The sequence below is a fragment of the Myotis lucifugus genome, unplaced genomic scaffold, assembly GCF_000147115.1.
Source record: "Myotis lucifugus unplaced genomic scaffold, Myoluc2.0 scaffold_114, whole genome shotgun sequence".
Taxonomy (NCBI): Eukaryota; Metazoa; Chordata; class Mammalia; order Chiroptera; family Vespertilionidae; genus Myotis; species Myotis lucifugus.
Window position 1 is genome coordinate 2,562,190 of NW_005871162.1, and position 21,130 is coordinate 2,583,319.

The 21,130-nt window shown below is 43.7% G+C and overlaps 1 protein-coding gene across 1 annotated transcript in view; it reads left to right on the forward strand.

Moving 5' to 3' along the window:
* Positions 1-13,768, forward strand: part of DPYS (dihydropyrimidinase) — a 68,919-nt gene extending 55,151 nt beyond the window's left edge. The window contains 3 exon segments of the mRNA XM_014459706.2: positions 6,442-6,649; positions 11,901-11,958; positions 11,961-13,768. Coding sequence (XP_014315192.1) covers positions 6,442-6,649; positions 11,901-11,958; positions 11,961-12,058 — 364 coding nt within the window. The 3' untranslated portion in view covers positions 12,059-13,768.
* Positions 13,769-21,130: the final 7,362 nt, after the last annotated feature.

Below are 21,130 nucleotides of genomic sequence, written 5' to 3' on the forward strand. Positions count from 1 at the left end.
GTAACAAAATCCTTAAACACATCGTTTCCCTGGGGGCAGGAGGACCCCCATTGCTCTCAGACATTCTCTTCCTGCCCACAATGTTCTCCCCAAGTGCGCATGGGCGGTGGCGCTGTCTCCTGCAGGCTTCGCTTCAGTGAGTTTTCCCATCTATAAGAGCACGCGGCTCTTTGATAGAAAGCTATTTGCAAAGGAACAGGATGTTTTTCCTGCAGCTGTGATGTGAGTGGTATCAAAGTGATGGACTCCCTTGGAAAATAGCTTCATGTTATCTTCAGGGCCCCTGCTTCCCTGACAGCTTGAGCCTTGGACACGTGTGTAATTGGGACTCAGTGAGACAACCTTGACACCCTCTGCAGAGAGATGTGCCGTTAGATACAGGCTCACAGAGAGCTTGACAAAGAGCAGCGTTTCCCTGGGGCAGAGTGACCACTGAGGACACCCTTCCTGTGAATGTGCTAACGAAGAGCCAGTGGCCCAGAACTCCAGCCTCACTCACAGATGAGACGGTTTTAATCACTCCTATCCTATCCCTCCTGTCATCACCAGGACAGGCCTAGCCATCCACTCACAATGTAGAGAGATAAGAGATATATATTGATTTCAGAGAGGAGGGAAGAGGAACAGAGAAAAAGTCAGTCAGAAAAAGCTCAGAACCATATGATTTCACTCATAAAACTGAAACTCATGAACACAAACCGCAGGGTGGTAGTTGCCAGAGGGAAGGGGGTGGGAGATGAACAGGGCCCTAATATATGATGACGGGAGAAGATTTGACTTTGAGGGGTGGGCACACAGTGCAATATACAGATCTTGTAACATAGAAACCCATGCCTGAAATCTATATGATCATATTAACCAATGTCACCCAACACATTTAAAAGGAAAAAATAAATTGCCTAATTTGTAAATCTCGAAAAAAAGAATTAGAAGGTATTTTTTTATAAATGCTACTCTCCTGAACTGACGTGCATAGTGTTAAATTTGAAAACTATTGGATAGTGAATCTCACAGCTCTTGGGTTTTGCTTACAAATGAAATCAGAGCATCACTCCACATTTGCATCTGTTCTGCAGACAGATTGGGTTGAAAATAGCTTTTAGGTTTTTTGGGGTTTTTTTTTTGAGTCAGACCTTTTGAACTCTGCTTCAGAGACATGCATGGGAGTTACTACTCTCCAAGGGCAAAGTCATTGTCAGTCAGGGTCTTTGACTACAAGTCCTAGTGACCAACTGGCTCTCACTTAAGCAGAAACAGGCTCTAGGAAGGCCCTGGGAATCTCACAGGCCAAAAGAGCCGTCAACACCCCAGAGGCCAGCATAGCCTGGGGCCGCCCACAGCAGGAGCTGCTCTGTGTTCAGGGATGCGCCCTTCCCATCACTTTTAACTTTTTTGGTCACTCTGCCGAAGATTCAAATTCCTGGGAAAAAGAACGCAATTGCCCATCTCTTGGTTAGGGAAGAACAGGGCACATGCCCAACAGTCTTGCCAGATCACCTCCAATGGTGGAGAGAAGTTTCTTAAAAATGAAAATGGGGGTGCTGACATCAGAGGAAGGGAGGATGGGTGCCAAGGGACAAAACTACAGTACTTATAAAAATATATTTAAAAAGAAATAAAGTATAGCGTAAGGAATATAGTCAATAATAATGTAATAACTATGGTTCCAGATGGGTACTGACTAGATTTATCAGGATGACTATATGTCTGATCACTCGGGTGTACACCTGAAATTAATATAATGTTGTATGGCAACTGTCATTGAAAATTTAAAATGATTTAAACTAAAAAATACATAAGAAATTTTAAGTCAATATAATTAAAAAAAACAAAACTACAGCACTTGCTATCCTGCAGGGTGAGGTCCTGCATGTGGCTCATTTACAAGCTGGAATACAACTGCAAAAACACATGATGATGATATGTTAGTCCATTCACTGACCCTCCCTTTTAGATGATGATGATATGTTAGTCCATTCACTGACCCTCCCTTTTAGAGGGACCCTCTTGCTGCCTCCCAACCCCATCTCCCAGCGTTCATAGCACAGCCCGCTCCCCAGATGACACGAGGCCCATCAGCTCTGAGAAGAGGGAACGTTAGTCTGACTTTGGCCTTCACACCTGGACCTGTGCTGCATCAGAGGGAGCCCCTGGGAGCAACGTATGAAAAACTGGAGGATAGTTTGTTATTTTCCCATAAGGCTCTAAGAGGGAGGGGCCTGCTCCTGTGAGCTGTGACAGTGGCCCTCGTCCAACGCTGGTGCTTAACGCTCACCTCTGTCCAGGGCTTGACAGAGGAGCGAGGCTTGGAGGGCAGTTGGGCTCAGGCTTCATGCTGAGGAAAAACCTCAAAGTTATATGTTTGAGGTTATCACAAAAGGAGATTTTTCAAAAAGTTCCAGAGATACAGTGCAAATATTAAAAGAAAAAGGTATATCAGGCGGGATTCTTAGTTACAACCAGGTGAAATCCATTCTAGGCAGTTTTTTTAATCTTCTTATGTCAGGGTTACAAATATATGAGTATTCTCAAAACATGAAAGTGATCCTGACCTCTCTGAGGTTCATTCAATATCAAACTGCGTGATCTTTGGGCAGGCTCAGCTGTGTACTTATTAGTGCTGATAATCTTAGTGTTTCCAAGTATTGCTAGATACTGATGAACAGGTGTTTCCTGTAATTTGATAAGATGCAAATAAGAATGATAATCATATCAATTTTACCTTATTTACTAGAGGCCCGGTGCACGAAATTTGTGCATTCGGAGGGGGGTCCCTCAGCTCGGCCTGCGTCCTCTCACAGTCTGGGAGCCCTCAGGGGATGTCCGACTGATGGCTTAGGCCTGCTCCCCTATGTTACCCGCTCATCCTTAGCACTGCCGTGGAGGCAGGAGAGGCTCCCACCACCGCCACTGTGCTCGCCAGCCGTGAGCCTGGCTTCTGGGAGCGCACTGACCACCAGGGAGCAGCTCCTGCATTGAGCGTCTGCCCCCTGGTGGTCACTGTGCATCATAGCAACCTGTCGTTCTGCTGTTTGGTCGATTTGCATATTAGCCTTTTATTATATAGGATTACTAATGAACTTGTACAGCTCGCCAGAAATGTTAAGTACACAGCAGAACGTTGGGATTGGATACTTGCATCCCATTTAATTCAGGGCTCTATTTCCAAAATGCAGTTATGAGCCTGAGGACAGTAGAGGCAAGAAATAAAACCGACAGGAGGAAAATAATGTGATTCTTCTTTTGTTCATTTCATAAATATTTATTAAGCACCTATTGTGTGCTGGGGATAAAATAACTTGGCCTCTTTTACATTTATTCCAAAATGTAAAACAAGCATTCAGTATGCGGTTCATTCATTATTAATTTTTTTGAAGACTATAATATATTGAAGTTAAATTGGTTTCTTTGTAATTTCTCTCCATTAGCTTTCGTTTTACTATATACAGCAAAGGGAGCAAATACAATCCTTCTCAAAAATAAATGTTCAAATTTTTGGAGGTAATCATTTTTTTTCCAGCTTAGATTTGTCTTTTGGAGGCCAGTACCCTAAGTTATTGCAAGGATTCTGCCAGGGGAGATACACTCCCCTTTGTTACACTGCAACGTGTAACCCAGTGTACAGCAACTAGAAGAGGGACGTAGCAAGAGATGGTTGCAGAAGATTCAGCTCATGATGACCCACAGAGCAAAGGTGCTCACTTTTGCTCTGCATCTTCAGGGTCGGCTTCTTGGATCAAAGGATTTTTCCTTTTCTTTTTCCTCTTCCAACTTTACCAAGATAGAATTGACATGAGACCAGGATTCTTGAGCAGAGTCATAGGAAAGGAAGAGAGGCAGACCTGACAGTGAGTATTGTAGCTCTGGCCGGGAGGAAAAGGCTGGGGAGCGATGACACCCTGTCAGACACCTATGAATGTGAAATTAGAAGCCCCCCCCCTTTTTTTTCCTGCTGGTGATAATGCCTGGAATTTACATGTTATGTTAATTTGACCTCATTTACATAATGCCTTATTATAAAGAATTGCTTAGATGTTGCCTAATTATCTTCTTCCTCTTGATTACTGGGAGGCTGAGAGTGCCAAGGTAATGAGTGACCTTTATTTGGCTGAGGCAGAGAAATCTGAGATGACATTTTATTGTCACAGACCTTTGCTGTCATGTTTTTTTGCATGTTTATTTTTCCCTGGTCCACAAAAACAATTTAGATTGTACAGTTCCTTTTGTATTTGTCCATGTGCATATGTATTTTCCTTGTAGATATAGTGTGCATACTTTCCATCACTTTTTCATTTGACGTTACACAATTGTTGCTTCCTTCGCTTCTCTAGCATATTCTTAACTCTAGCTGTTCATAGATGCCCAGTATTCCACTGAATAATCATTGGGAAATTGTCATGCTTCGGCTTTTCAGTACTTTACGCAGTATCATGATGACAATTTCTGTGTATAGAGCTTATTTCTCCTGTTAGATTATTTTCCTACGAGTGCCCGTAACTCAGCTTCCCATTAGGAAAAACAGGGTTTTATGATTTACGGTTTTCACCTCTCATTCTTGCACATCAATAACTACTTTAGCATGAATTTTTATGCATCCTATTTACTCTGTATGGCAGCCTTACGAATGTATCAGTCCAGACACGTTTATGTAACGTTCTACCACTCAAGCCCAAGGTTCCTGCCATGACTGTCACTGTGACATGTAGGAAAGCAGCAGCCCAGACTATGGAAATACTGTCACAGAGAGAGTATAACGGTCAGAAAAAGGCACTTGAACCTGAAGGTCTGAAGTTCCTCTATATTATGTCCTAGATTTTCTTTGAGTTTGCATCTTTCATCACCAGCTCATAACTCATTCTATATTTAGTCATCTCATATATTTTATTCACTTTTCCTACTTTAGTGACATGTCTTACTATTTGAGCAGACCTTTCCTTCTTAGTGTTTAGATTATTGTTGTATTTGTATCTACCTCCTATTCATTACTCATCTTTTAAACTTTTCTTTATATCAGCAAGTTGGTTCCTAAGTTTACTAAGAGCTCTTTTAGTCTCAGCATACACCAGCCATATGGCCCAGTGACTCCAGTCTGGAGTATTTAGAGAAGTGCTCACACGAAACATAGATGGGAATGGTTATCAGAGCTTTATTCATAACCATCAAAAACTGGACACACCCACATGTCCTTCAGTAGGTGAATGGGTCCTCTGTGGTGTGTGATATAATGGAATATTACGCAGCAATGGGAAAGGAATGGCCTATTAACACGCAACAACAACTTGGATAAATCTGAAAATAGTTATGCTTAATGAAAAAAGTCAGTCTCAAAGGTTTCCTACTCTAGGATTCTGTTTTTCACAACATTCTTGAAAAGAGAAAGCTATGGAGATACAGAACAGATTTAAAAATTAATGTTAATTTTAAAAATATATCAAATAGCTCCGTTTTATCAAACTATGTGGTCATGTGTCTTTTGACAAGTTACTTAACCTCTCTAAATCTCAGTGCATTTACTTGTAAAGTGTAGAAAACACTCTTTATCTTGAAGTGGTGTTATGAAGATAAAATAAGATGTTACAAAGCAGGTACCTGACATACAGGTGCCTCCTTTTTTTTTCTTCCCCCTGGTGATATTTCTCACTGGGAGCAGATTCATTTTGTTATTATCATCTCTGTGTGTTTTTAAAAATATGTTTTTATTGATTTTTAGAGAGAGAGGAAGGGGGAGGGATAGAGAGATAGAAACATCTATCGATTGGCTGCCACCTGCACACCCCCTACTGGATATCAGGCCCACAGCCCAGGCATGTGTCCTGACCAGGAATCAAACTGTGACCTCCTGGCTCATAAGTGGACACTCAACCACTGGGCCACACTGGTCAGGCCGTATTTTGTTATTTTTATCATCCTCAAATTTCCAGTTTTGCCTCAGACAAGGGAAAGAAATTCAAGATATAATTTTGCCTTGATAAATATCAAATTCAATTTGGTAACTACCAATTAGCGAGTACCTCTGTGAAGGGAGGAGCAGGAATGGTATTTGGGGAAAGGTATTGCAGCAGTCTTACAGGCGTCTGGGTATTGGGTCAGTGTGTTCATCAGACTCATCAGTGTTGGAAATGTTTTATAATTAAATACTTTGTTCTTTAAACACATAAATACTAATTTTAAAATTTAAATGTGAGAGCCAGCGCCTCTCCTCCACCCACTCTATCCTCATCAATCACCATAAAGAATGAGTTATTGGGTTTTTCACCCAGAAAATGTAATTACTTTGCAATGAAATGTTAATGCTATGTTCTATTCTTGAAGTCACTTGTTCCAGTGACAAAGCTCTGTCCTAATAGAGTTGCTAAATTTTCTTGTAAGTCATCCTTTTAATATTTTATATTCGCCAGATGAGCTGGTGATGAGCTGGGGCTTCTTTGTTTTTACAAACAGGACCATCTCGGCAAAAACCCACCATCAGGCTGTGAACTTCAACATCTTCGAGGGCATGGTGTGCCACGGGGTGCCCCTCGTGACCATTTCCAGGGGCAAAGTGGTATATGAAGCCGGGGTTTTCCATGTCACAGCAGGAGACGGGAAGTATATTCCTCGCAAACCGTTTGCTGAGTATGTTTACCAAAGGATCAAGCAGCGGGACCAGGTGAGTGTGCCTAAGTGACTGTTGCCCGGGCCGGGGCCGGCCCCCGCTCCTGGATGTTGTTGGTGTTGTTGTCACATACACTCAATTGAATACATTCCTGGGACATCAGAACCGATAGGAAAGGTTCCAAACAAATACCAATTTTCCAAGAAAGAATCATTATGGGATGGTTGCATTTTCCCTTATGGATTGATGTCTATTCAGGGTTTCCTGATGGACCACGTAGGGTTTTCCCAGGCAAGTTCAGGACCTCTGGGGCCTTTGGCAATTGGGTTACTCAGGGTATTCTCAGAAGCAGACTCCCCATGAATAAAGATCTGACCTTTTTTTATTAGGGAAGACACTTGTGAGAGAACACGGGAGGGAGTCAGGAAAGTCTGGGAGAGCCACGGACTACAATTCAAGTTTGAATCCAGTGAGAGAATGAAGGAGAGTAAAAGGGGTACAAGCATCCCAGATGCCACACAGACTAAGACAGACTGAACAAGGTCTTCAGGCAGCGATTGAACCAAGTCTCCTGTCAATCAGCTGCATGGCATGATGTCATTGGCTTGGAAAAGCTGTGGGAGGCATGGCCTTCCTTCAAACAAGGGAATGGAGTTCAGAGTTTAGCAATGACCCCTTGAAAAATTATGCTCCCTGTAGTTGAATGTCTGACCACCGGAGCAACGGTGGAGTTTTGGGGTCAGGTAGATCTACACTTTTTTAGGCTTGCTAGTGCATTATTGGTTTTGCAATAACAATAAGTAATAGTTCATCATTACTACTATATCTTGTTCTGAGCACTTGCTATCTGCCAGGCACTGTACTAGGTAGTTTATATTCATTATTTTACTTACTCTGTACAACAAACCATGAATTGATATTAATATCCCCAACTTACATAGAGATCTGAGTCTCAGCAAGATTAAATATTATTCCCTGGGCAAAGCATTAAATAAACATATGAGCTGGGATTTGTGAGAGGGCCTTTGTCATTCCCACTGTATCATGAGATCTCTGTAAAGCCAGAGAAGACAATTATTGTGAAACTCCAAACATGGGGGAAATTGATTGTTTTTTAAAATGTTGGTGTGGAAATAGTATCAAAAAATGGGTGAAATGAGGCTTGGGCATTGTCTGAAGGCATTTTTCTCTTCATTAGGCAAAGATAATTTTATATGCAGAAGAAAAATATCACATTAAGATTAAGAAAAAATAGTTGTTAGAAATTCTTGATTTTAAATTCACATGAGGGTATTACAGCTCTTGCTTTGGTTTTCATGTAAAATATTCAGATTTCCTTGTGAATGGGGATACACGTGTTTGAAGGCAAGCAGAACAGCTCATATCATTTTTCCTGTTCACCTGCTTTGTTCTGAAGAATATTAATCACTTACCATTCCGGTCTACCAAAGCACAGACTCTAGGCAGTGGTTCTCAACCTTCTGGCCCTTTAAATACAGTTCCTCATGTTGTGACCCAACCATCAAATTATTTTCGTTGCTACTTCATAACTGTAATGTTGCTACTGTTATGAATCGTAATGTAAATATCTGATATGCAGGATGGGCTTAGGCCACCCTTGTGATAGGGTCGTTCGACCACCAAAGGGGTCGCGACCCACAGGTTGAGAACCGCTGCTCTAGTATTTCCCAGCTCTAAAACTTGGCTGGCCTCCTGACTAGAGTGTTAGTTCCTTGAGGGCAGCATCTTACTAGATGTACCAGCTAATAATGCGGATTCTTTTCAGTAGATGGCGCTACACATATGTTGATTTATATGCCATTTGATATGTATGCTATTTTGTTGTATTGACAACAAGCTTCAAAACTTCCTATGTCAAATTTTCTGAAGGTGTTAACATCATAGATATTTTCATGCTTAAAATTTTCGAATTTCGTGCCCAAAAAAAGGAGCATTTGCGGGAAGTTTTAATTCATTACTTTATTTGGAAGAAAAGTGCTGCTGAAAGTTATCGTATGCTTCAGGAGCTTATGGTGAACATGTTCCATCTCAAGATACTTGTGAACACTGGTTTAAACGCTTTAAAAGTGATGATTTCGATGTGAAAGACAAAGAGCGTCCAGGTCAACAGAAAAAGTTGGAAGACCAACAATTACAAGCATTATTGGATGAAGATGCTTCTCAAACTCAAAAACAACCTGCAGAAAGATTAAACGTTGCTCAGCAAACAATTTCCAATCATTTACAAGCAATGGGAAAGATTTAAAAGGAAGGAAAATGGGAAGTGCTTTGTATCTGAGAAATCTCATGTATCTGGGAGAGGGGTTTTATTCCCTCCATTTCATACATGAGTGAGTAGCCTGTGGGGGTGGGGAGAGGAAGTCTGCCAGTTTCCTAAAGCTAGTGAATGGCAAGGCTAGAATTCATACTTAGGTCTTTCTTGATCCAAAGCTCACATTGTTGATCCCTACAACATATTAGTTTGAGTGGTCATCAACTGAAAAGAGACAAAAGGAAAACTGAGAAGTCATCAGTAAAATGTTGCTTCAGCAGTATGAAAGAAAGTCCTTTTTGCATGGAATTGTGACTGGCAATGAAAAGTGGATTTATTTTGAGAATCCCAAATGCACAAAATCATGGGTTGATCCAGGTCAACCATCAACATCGACTGCAAGGCCAAATCTCTTTGGAAAGAAGACAATGCTCTGTGTTTGGTGGGATCAGGAAGGGGTGTTGTATTATGAGCTTCTAAAACCTGGTGAAACCATTAATACTGATCGCTAACAATAACAAATAATCAATTTGAACCACGCTTTGATCATAACACAACCAGAATGGGCCAGAAGACACAGCAAAGTAATTTGCTTCATGATGATACACCATCACACACTTCAAAACCAGTTAAAGACATGTTAAAAGATCTTGCCTGGGAAGTATTAACCCACCCTCTGTATTCACCAGACCTTGCTCCTTCAGATTACCACTTATTCTGATTGATGACACACGCACCTTCTGAGCAGCACTTCAAAACATATGAGGAAGTGGAAAATTTGGTCTCTGAATGATTTGCCTCAAACAAGAAAAGTTCTATTGGGATGGTATCCACAAATTACCTGAAAGATGGGGGAAATGTGTAGCTAACGATGGACATTACTTTGAATAACGCACTTTTGATGTTTCTCTTGAAATTATCGTGTCTTCTTTGGATTACAAAATCCGTATTATTAACTGGTTAATAGTTAATCCACACTACTAACTGGTTAATAATTAATCCGCATTATTAACTGGTTAATATTCAATCCGTACTACTAACAGGTTAATAGTCAATCCACATTAGTAACCGGTTAAAGTTAATCTGCATTATTAACCTGTTAATAGTTAATATGCATCATTAACCGGTTAACTATACATCCGCATTGTCAACCGGTTAACAGTTAATCCGCATTGTTAACCGGTTTGGATGATAAATTACACGTCCAGGCTACGTTGAAAGATACATCATGCAGTTTGGCTTGAAAAATAAACCAGGAGAGAAACACAGAGACCGAAGACCTGAAAGGGCGGATGTGGACAGAGAGTGGGGCACTAAATGCATTTCAAGTTTCGGGGTGGATGGGCTCCCAGTGACCACAATGCCCAGCGCTGGGGAGCAGAAATGGAAGGCTGGCCTTCATTTCCCCTTGTCAGAATCCTCAAGGTGATGACAGGATCGGCTGAAGAAAAGCACCGAGTCAGTAGAGAGCCGAAATGGCAGTCCCACAAAGCATCTAAGCAGACACAGAAAGTGGACAGGGGCTCAGACTGGTGAGCGAAGGGCAGGCGTCCTCCCACCAAGTACAAGCGCTGGTGTACTCAACACTGTGTGTCAAGATTCACAGCTGTAGAGACAGTCTCTGTTTTTTTTTCTTTGCTTTATCCTCTGTGCCTGGGGCTGTGTATGCGCATTAAATATCTATTGAATGAGTGGAGGAAGTGCTTTGTATCTGAGAAATCTCATGCGTCTGGGAGAGGGGTTTTATTCCCTCCATTTCATAGATGAGTGAGTAGGCTGCCGGGGAGAGGGGAGGCCTATTAGCCTGCCCATTTCCTACAGCTAGTGAATGGCAAGGCTAGAATTCAGTCTGTCTTGATCCAAAACTCACATTGTTGATCCCTACAACATATTAGTTTGAGTGGTCAAAATAAGACCTACAGGAATTTGTTATGGTTTACATACATATGATTTGCATGTACAAACAAATGTATGTAGTTGTAAAGAGCCTATTATATCATAGGCATTATTCTAACTGATATTTATATTGAATTCTCTCCACGTTTAATCCTCACAACCACCCTATAGAGTAGGTGCTCTTATTATCCCCAGTGTACAGCTAAGGGCACTGGAGTGCAGTGTTGAGTCATGTGCCCAGGCCACCTGGTTCCGAGCCCACCCCTCACTGTGTGCTGTTGGTAAGGGACGGTGGACAAGGAAAGTATTCCAGCATGACAACATATGAAATTAGCATCTCTCTCTCCATGACCATTTGAAGAGTTCATGGTCAAGGTCAAAGGCTTCAAAGGGACATGAGACTCAAGGACAGTTTAGCCAAGGGAAGAATGATAAAAGACCTCTTGACGCAAAACACTGAGATGAGCCTCCAGATTGATTACGGTGATTTGCTACTTCTTGGCTTGTCTGTGAATTTGTGTGCGTGTTTATCAACAGTATGGTTTAGTCGCTTCTCATGAGCTCCTGTGTTTATGAAGCCCAGACCTCAGCTCTCCTCACACACTGCATGAATTCTAGCTGGCCCAGCCAGGGTTCTGCTGCACAGTTGGTCACTGGAGATGTGAGATTCTGTGGGAGGCCTGTTACACACAGTGGCAATTGGGAAAATGAGGAGAAAAAACAACAACATTGAAATTGCTAGAATCTGAACCGGAATGTTGAGAGTCTTAGGAGAGGTAAACAAAGCACCTTGGGAATACTGATGTCAAGAATGACCGAAAGGACAAGCTGGTACTAGAACTCAGAAGGGTGTGAGGATATGGCAGAGGCCCGGGGGAAAGTTGCAGTGGAAAGAATGATCATTTCAAAGTGCTCCCTGGGCCTTTGTCTGATGCAGATGAACTCCGGCAAAGAGTGGGTGACACAGGTATTGGAGATTGCTGGGCATTTCTGTGAAAGGGCAAGGGTTGGGAGACACATAATAAGTTCATGAGATTTCTTTTTGGTCTAACAATTTATGAAGGGAGCTGCACTTAGCTTTGAATTCAAGAAGTCAATAAACAAGTCACAAGAGAAAAATGAAATGTTCTTTTTCAGACTTGCACACCTACCCCCGTGGAGCGTGAACCCTATAAGGGAGAAGTTGTCCTCCTGAAATAGACACAAAAGACTCCACTGCTGGAACCCACCCCTCACTGTGTGCTGTTGGTAAGGGACGGTGGACAAGGAAAGTATTCCAGCATGACAACATCTGAAATTAGCATCTCTCTCTCCATGACCATTTGAAGAGTTCATGGTCAAGGTCAAAGGCTTCAAAGGGACTTGAGACTCAAGGACAGTTTAGCCAAAGGAAGAATGATAAAAGACCTCTTGACGCAAAACACTGAGATGAGCTTCCAGATTGAAGGAGGCCTTGGGCCAGCTAGAGATTTATTCTCTGAGATGTTAGGAAGTAGTCACCAGAGCCATGGAGAATCCAACGTGAGCAAGAAGCGGTAGCTGGTGACACAGTAGACCTGTCATTGAGGAAAGTTGGCACCACTTAAAACAGGGAGGACAATTTCATGGTCAAAATTTATAATTTGATTTAAGACTTTATCTGGAAAGATAAATCTTCATATTGTGAAGGTAAATATATTCTAGAACTTAAAGTGAATGAAAAATGAGTCATGTGGCTTTGGGGGGTATAATTTTTTCAGGAAAATTATTTGATAGTATGTGATATATTTTATTTCACACGTAATTTTTGGAATAATATTATAGATATGGTCATTTTTTGAAAAAAAAAATATTTTAGTGCTTCATCAATTTTTCTCTTAGTATTTTGACATCCAGAACTTTCTTTTTTAAAGTATCTTGCACATTTTCTTTCTCTCTCTCTCTTGTTAGTAGTTTTCTGGTCTTGCAAAGCCAGGTATCTATTTGACAGTGGCTTTGCTGTGACTTAAGCAGCTCTCTAACGTATCTTCCACTGACTTCATGAAACCTACACATTTTCTGGGTTTTGCAATTTCACTAGACTAAGTTGTTAAAGCTTGTGATACATTTTCAGATGTTTCAGAACAGTGCAATCTTCAAAACTCTTACATAAAAGGTTGGCATGATGGATAGATGTTTGTGTTCATTAGGGACACTGTCGGAGGAGTAGTGTTGTACACCCCCGGCTAGCCTACACATTTGCACATGATGATAACCCAAACTTCCCTCCACAAAACCCATGACTTGAGCAACGCGGCTTTGTGCTCTCTGGGCTGTGATCGCATTACGGAGGGTCCTGAGTCTTTCTCAATGCTATGTCGCCAAACTTTTCAGCTTTTTTTTGTCATTCCCTAACTATTGAAATTATCCTGGCAATCCAGGAAAACTGTGTCAAAAATTCGGAGGAAGATTTAGCAGGAGGAAGAAAGAGTATTGAATGCTATGACCTGCTTTTGTAGCACTGGCAGGAGCAGGGTTCGTGTTTACTTTTATTATAGCATTTCTGGAGGGTTAGGCCTGCGCTCCGCATCTGTTTGTGAGAGGGAATGTTTCGCTGAGTTCCTTTTATTCGGTTCAAAAGCAAAGTCAGAGGAAAGGATGCTGCTGTTCCCATCACAGTTAACCGCTGTCAGCCCTGGGAAGCCAGCCTCATCTCAACTCCCCGAGAGCCTTTTGAAAGAATAATCGCTCTGGGCCTCTTTGGTTTCCTTTCAGAAGCAATCACGGTGGGTCTCACTGTGACTTTGCTGCTATGTAAGATGGAAGACATAAATGAATGTTATTGTGATGGAAAGTCTGTGTGAAAATTCACTGATGATACTTCAAAACGTCATCTTTGCTTGTACCAGATTTCTTACCGTGAATTTCTAAAGATCACTTTTTTTTGTTTGTTTAAAGTTTTTTTTCAATGGAGGCATTTGTTTAAAAATAGCAAACTGTGATCTTACATTCTGTTGTCATTAATAAACATTTAGGTCTTCATCGTATATCCTGTGGTCTGCGGTATGTGTGTCCTTTTCTAACGAGTAGCATGGGGACTCTGGGAGGTTGGTTTTTGATTCAAAAGCATAATTTCCTGTGTGACATTTGCTTCAGCAACTCCTGGAAATTAGGTCCCTCAGCAAACACCATGTAATCAAACTGGATACTCAACCTTAGGATAACCCCAAGGTAAATGATCCGGTCACACCGACGAAGGCAGGATCTGAGAGAATTCGGCGGAATCAGAATGGCCTGAAGATGCCCTATCTCCCCTCTGCTCCCTGGTCTGCACTGGGACCACCCTTCTGTGTGTGCAGAGAAGCTGAGCTACATTTCTTCTCCTAGGACCTAGGTGAACTGGTCAAGAGGGATTATTTATTTATTTTTATTTTCAAAAAATATATTTCTGTTGATTTCAAAGAGGAAGGGAAAGGGAGAGAGAAATAGAAACATCAATGATGAGAGAGAATCATTAATCAGCTGCCTCCTGCACACCCCACACTGGGGATCAAGCCTGCATCCCAGGCATGTGCCCTGACCCGGAATTGACCTGTGGCCTCCTGGTTCGTAGGTTGATGCTCAACCACTGAGCCACACTGGCCAAGCAAGAGGGATTTTTAAAAAATGTGGATCAGGGGAAAACTCGGGGTAATTATGCTCTCATTGCAGGCCCATCGGCCCCTGACTCGCTCGCTGAGATCAGGGTGCATTGGCACATTGGACAACGGGGACTAGGAGTAGGGTAGTAGGAATCCAGCTACTCGGCTGTAATTTGTATTGAACACACGGGAGAAAGGACAGTGAACTCCACCTAAGGGAGAACCATGGCTCTTTTTTTCTCGGGGACAAAATACCTTAAAATGCTTGATTCCTTTTCTCTCTGCTTCGGTTGATAATAGAAACTCTGCAAGAAGATGACTGAATCCTCAAGAAAAAAATAATTAAATTGCTCTCTTATTTAGAAGCCACTTCTCACTCATCCTTTAGTATTCAGCTGAAATATCACCCCCTCTCTGAGGCTTTTCCGGCTCCAACAGGACGGGGTACGTCCCACTTTTATGTTCCTCCATAGCAGGGCCCACCAACCCCCCATCACAGCACCATCATCCCATTGCATAACTGACCTGCCTTACTGTCTGTCTTCTTCGGGGAACTGACAGCTTATGCAGGGCAGGGCTTGTCTGGTTCACAATTATTTCCTCAGCAGGTAGCTGAGGGTCTGGCAATTGATTAGCATTCAATGGATACTTCATTTTTAAATAGAGGAGGAGGTGGAGGAGTTCCTACTGAGCTCCTATATTGGTTAGTAAGAGATGACATTAGTAAGCATTCTCGACAAAAATGGATACAAATATTATGGAGCATTTTGGTGTAAGAAAGCTCTAAATCAGTGGTTCTCAACCTTCTGGCCCTTTAAATACAGTTTCTCATGTTGTGACCCAACCATAAAATTATTTTCGTTGCTACTTCATAACTGTAATGTTGCTGCTGTTATGAATCGTAATGTAAATATCTGCTATGCAGGATGGTCTTAGGTGACCCCTGTGAAAGGGTCGTTCGACCGCCAAAGGGGTCGCGACCCACAGGTTGAGAACCGCTGCTCTAAATGAAGAATACAGATTCATTATCAATGTGATAGATCTGTTTGGGAGGATGAAGTAGCTATAGGATTCTGCACTAACAGAGTCATCTGAAATGATTATGAGGATCCCTTTAGTGCTTTTATTAGGCTTTGTCACAAATATTTTGCAGAAACGTAGCCTAAGTAATAATATAAGGCAATAGGAGAACATGATTTAAACTATTAATATCTTTTTCAGGATCGCCTCTGGTATACAGAGTAAAATCTCTTTGTCACAGCACAACTGCACTTTCCAGGCCTGGACCACGGATAGATGGACTGAGCGGCGTTCCTTCTCCACAGTCGCCTTCCATTGCCTCCTTCCTCTCATGTACCGGGGAGAGAAAAAAGTGGGGGCTCTAAACTTCTATTTATTAGCTCTGAGGCCTTCAGTAATTTTTTTTTTAAAGTATTTTTTATTGATTTCAGAGAGGAAGGGAGAGGAAGAGAGAGATAGAAACATCATTGATTCAGAGAGAATCATCCATCATGCCCTCTCCTGGGGATGGAGCCCACAACCCAGGCACGTGCCCTCCAGCCATCGGGGAAATGAACTTGAAGCAGTGTCAAGCCCATTCCTGGGCTTTCTCACACCCGCCAGCTCCTCTTGCCATCAGCTCCCCGCATGATATAGAGGGGGGTTGACTCCATCAACCCAGTGTCAGTCCCAGCTCTGTACCATTTGCTTGTGTGGCTCCTGCAAGTCACAGTCTGCTCTACACCTCGTGCCTGTGAGGTGTGGCTGGCTCTGTAGGCAAGTGCACAAGGGCAGGGACTCTGGAATCAAATTGACTGGGTTCAAAACTTGCTTCTGTCACCACCTGTGCAACGTAGGCAAAATTCTTAAAGTCTCCCAGCCTCTAGTGTCCCACCTGTAAAATGAGAGAATAAAAACACTTACTTAGAGTTTGGGGGAGAATGAAATGGAATAAGACGTAAGCATTTAATACTGTGCTGAGTGCAAAATAAGCCCTCAATCAGCTACCGGTATTTCTTTGCACTTGACCTCTTTATTGCTCTACGCTGAGGCAGAATGAAGACGGCTAATGCCTTCTGAGGAATTTTCCATCTCCTCTGGGTCACACTTCACGGCCATTGTTGCTCAATAGTACAATTACAAAACCGCTCGCCCGGCTGGCGTGGCTCAGTGCTTGAGCGTTGACCTATGACTCAGAAGGTCACGGTTCAATTCCTGGTCAGGGCATGTGCCCAAATTGCAGGCTTGATCTCTAGTGTGGGGCATGCAGGAGGCAGCCTATCAGTGATTCTTGTTTATCATTGATGTTTCTATCTCCCTCTCTGTCTCTCTTCCTCTCTGAAGTCAATATGTTACAGAAAACCGGAGAAGAACCAAGCAACGCTTAGAGAGATGGAGTTACATTTATTATTATTACACGCACGGGCCCAGAGGAAAATGTCTCTCAAATTCTGGGCCCCGTCACACAGTAAGTTTCTTGTATTTATACCTTTTTACCTTCTTTGTCTCCCAAACATGGGGTTTTTCCGGTTCCCTTTGCAAGTTCTTAAAGGGCCCTATGTGCTGGGGCTTTGCGATCTCAACCAAAGGCTTGGCCTGGTGCCAGCACTGATAACTTCGTCTAGGGAAGGTTTAATGGCCTCTCTGATATGGAAGTAGTCTTATTTTCCTTATTATTTAAGCCAGCAAGCATTTACAGAAGCCAGAAATAGCAGGGTTAAAATTTCAAACAGCAGTTTTTATATAAGATGAATGCTTCAAATAAAATATATCTAAAAAAACAAAAACCAACAAACCACAAAATCAACCTCAGTAGGAAGGCGCTCAGGCAGATCTTTTATTCAAGCAGGGACAATGAGGAACAGGAATAGGGAAGACATCAAGACCACACTCAACAGTGACAGGAAGGGCAGAGGGGAACACCAGCCTCGGGGCCTGTGGTCCAAAGCTCTGCTCTTCAACCTGAGCTATAAAACAGGAGAGAATGCATCCAGCCCTCTAACTGCAGAAAGCTTCGGTGTCTTTGGTGATGTGTGCCGGGCACTGAGCTAGATGTAGAGGGGGGTTGATATGGGGGAATCTGGCCATGGAGGGCCCGCTCAAAGTCCCTAGGACTAGACCGACGAGGAAACCAGGGGTTCAGGGCAGTGTGGTGAGGACTGTGGCAGGGGCTGAGTGCTTTGGAGCAGAGAGGGAGGATGTCAGTCAAAGGTCCTCCTGAACCCCCTCCCTCTTCTGGATCTTCTTCGCCCACCTCTCTTCCTCCGCCCTCCTCCCTCCTGAAGTTTCCTCCAGCTCGACAACTCTTGCGTCATGTTGCGGTTTTACTCAGACCCACACCCAGGAAAAACACTCGCATTTGTCACAGTGATTATTTTGCACACGCTGGGGTTGTCTTCTCCATAGCATCTCCTCATTGCCAAGACCCAGATCTCTTGCTTTCTTTTTATCCCTCATCGCAACCTTGATGGGTACATTGACCACTGTTCCCAAGTGTCCAACACAGTACCGGGCACGTAGTAGGAGGTGAGAAAAAGCTTGTTGGATAAACACATGACAACAATGAATCATAATGAAACAACTGGTGTAATTAACAGAGACCTCTTGAGAATAGAATCGTCTGGGGAAGATTTAATGGCCTCTCTGATATGGGAGTAGTCTTATTTTCCTTATTATTTAAGCCACCAAGCATTTACAGAAGCCAGAAATAGCAGGGTTAAAATTTCAAACCTTTTGGAGAGTGGGGGTCCTTTTAGGTTTTGTTGTGCTTTGGGGATGAAAAGAAGGTATGTGGCGGGGGCACATGGCCATAAATCAATGGTAAGTATTACAGTGCCCCCTGTTTCCATGTCTATTCCAAGCCTCAACGCAATTCTTGACTTTCACAGTCTGTCCTCTGAGCTTCTAAGGCATATAGGACATAGTTCTGATAACTACCAGTCATGAGTATTCTGGGAAAGTTTGGAGTTCTAATCTCCCATCGCACTGTCCCCATCAAAGCTCTTGACAGAGCCTCTGACAGGATTGAGTTTGAGCAAATAAAGTCATCCGTCACGCACCCCTGTTATTGCCCCTGCCACATGCCAGTCTCCCTACCTGGGCTCTGAATTCCTCCACCCAGATACCATGTCTTATTCATCTTTATACCTCCAGCACCTCGCATGAGGCCCGGCCAAGAGCAGGCACAGCTGTGGGGGACAGTTTGCAGGTCCTCAGTAAGTTAATGGAATCGTCATAGGACCTGCCAATTCTATTCCTAGGTCATGCAATTGACAACAGGTGTTCACAAATGCTTATAATAGCATGATTCATAATAGCAAAAATATGGAAGCAAACCAAATGTTAAGTAAAGGCAGCCAGACACAAAAACCACCTATTGTGTGATTCCATTTAGAGGAAATATTCAGAGTAAGTAAATCCATAGAGACAAAAAGCAGATTAGTGGTTGCCAGGGGTTGGGGCAAGGGAGGAAAAGAGGGTGACTGCTTTGGGGGATGATAAAAATGTTGGGAAATTAGAGAGTGGCGACAGTTGCACAACACTGTGAATGTATGAAAAGCCACTTTAAAATGGTTACACTGGTAAATTTTATGTTGCATGTGTATTTCACCACAATAAAAAACTTTTTTTTTTAAAAAAGGGTAGGCACATATAACCATTTTCAAATAAGTTGGCTGATGTGAGGGACTTGGGAGCTGGGGTGGTTGGAAAATTTGAAGGAAAGGTGGAGAGAGCAGAGTTGAAAAGCAACTGTCTCCCAGTGCAATGCCTCACACTAAGGGGCCCAGCTGCAGCCCCTCCACTCTCCTCCCAGCGCTGAAAAACCAAGTCCTTCCGATGAGCAGAGACGGACTGAGAAATGCTTACAGATTATGACTCAGCAATAGTCACTGTGAAAAAGTGCTGGCTGGTTATGGAACCAGTTTCGTTATCCTGAGTTGCTATAACAGATTTCCCCCACCCCATGCTCCGTCTTTACTGGCTCTGGAGTCACCCACTTTCCCACTCAGCCCACTCCTCCCATGGAAACCCTGGGAGGGTTTCTGGGAACCCCCTGAGCCTGGGAACCTCCAGGAAGTGACTTTGCTCAGGGTCATGGGACGTGACCACAGTGTTAGATGTGCGCTGAATAGGCTCCTGAGATCCTGCCCAAGGGCCTGTCCTCTCCACTGTCCTCTGTTCCTTTCCAGCTGTGTGACCTTGGGGCCAGTCACTCAACCTCTCTGAGCTGCAGTTTCCTCACCTGGGAAGTGGTAACATTCACGCCGTCCGGTCGCAGGGCTATTGCGATCAGTCACTGACATTGGTGTGCAGCCTGTCAGATGCCAGACACAGGTAAGAGCCAGCTCATTGTCAGAGCAGATTAAAGGGCCAGGCTTCAGATTCTCCGGCCAGGAGGCCATAGGCCACAGGCTTAACCACGCTAAGCTTCGGGCGCCTCCTGGGTAAGTGGGGACCGTAGCACCGCCATCAGAAGCTTGTGGTGAGGTTCGGATGAGGGGGCGCTTGGGAAGCAGCCAGCACAGAGCTGGAAGGAGGGAGCGGTAGGTAAATGACAAGTTTTGCAGCCAGCTCCATTTCCCTGCGTCACTGCCGGCCCTGGGGAAGGGACTGCGGGAAGAACGCCAGTCAGCGCCGCCTCCACACACCCCGGTTCCTGTCCATCCCTGTTCTGTTGAGCAAGATTCCAGCTGGGCCTGTCGCAGACTCAGGCTCAGTGACTGCACCCCTCGCCGAGCTGAGCACCTCAGGCTGCAGATTGAGGGCCCGGTGGGGGGGCAGGCAGCCCCACCAGCCCGCTGCCCTGGTCCCAGGCCTGGAGCTCGCTAGACGCCCTTTTGCACCGCAGCCAGATGGCCTGAGAGTTAGGGTTCTCCATCTCCCATCCCCACACCAAGCTCTGAGTTCTTTTCTGAAGTGGTTCGCAATACTCAGAGTTGCTTTACACCCTATGGCCAACTCACTGTACAGAATTCTCCAGTCCTGGGAATTCTAGTAACGAGGCGACTTGCTTTCCCCATTCTGAAGCGCGCACCCGCCCATCAGTACTTTCTGGCCCTGCTCAGGTCTGCTGGGAGGGGAGGGGTGTGCAGGCAGAGGAGTCTAGAAGGTACTAGGCTTCTGCGGACTCTGCATGTGGGTCTATGCAGGCAGGCAGAGGAGTCTAACAGGGGTGGGCAAACTTTTTGACTCGAGGGCCACAATGGGTTCTTAAACTGGACCTGAGGGCCGGAACAAAAGCATGGATGGAGTGTTTGTGTGAACTAATATAAATTCAAAGTAAACATCATTACATAAAAGGGTACGGTCTTTTTTTTTTTTTTTTAGTTTTATTCATTTCAAACGGGCCGGATCCGGCCCGCGGGCCGTAGTTTGCCCACGGCTGGTCTAGAAGGTACTAGGCTTCTGTGGACTCTGCGTGTGGTCTAAGCAGGAAGCGCTGGGATTTCAGGAGGTCCTCAATGAAAGCTTTTTTGGTTGTGGTTGTTTGGTTTTTTCCTTTCCTTTCTTTTCTTTTCTTTTTTTAAATTTTCTTTAATGAAGGGGAAATGGAGCCTCTTGAATCTTAACTGTAGGATCCTAGAATCTACCATTACGCCCCTGGATCTACTGGGAAAGGGGGAAATAAAATTCTTTGAAGGCGCTGGCTTATACGAGAAAGGAAGCCCCGCAGAGCAGGAGTGAGGTGTGGTGTGGGCAAAGGTCAAAGCCCAAAAGGCAGCGCCTCGTGTACCACAGGGCACAGGAAACAGCAGGGAGCCCCGAGCC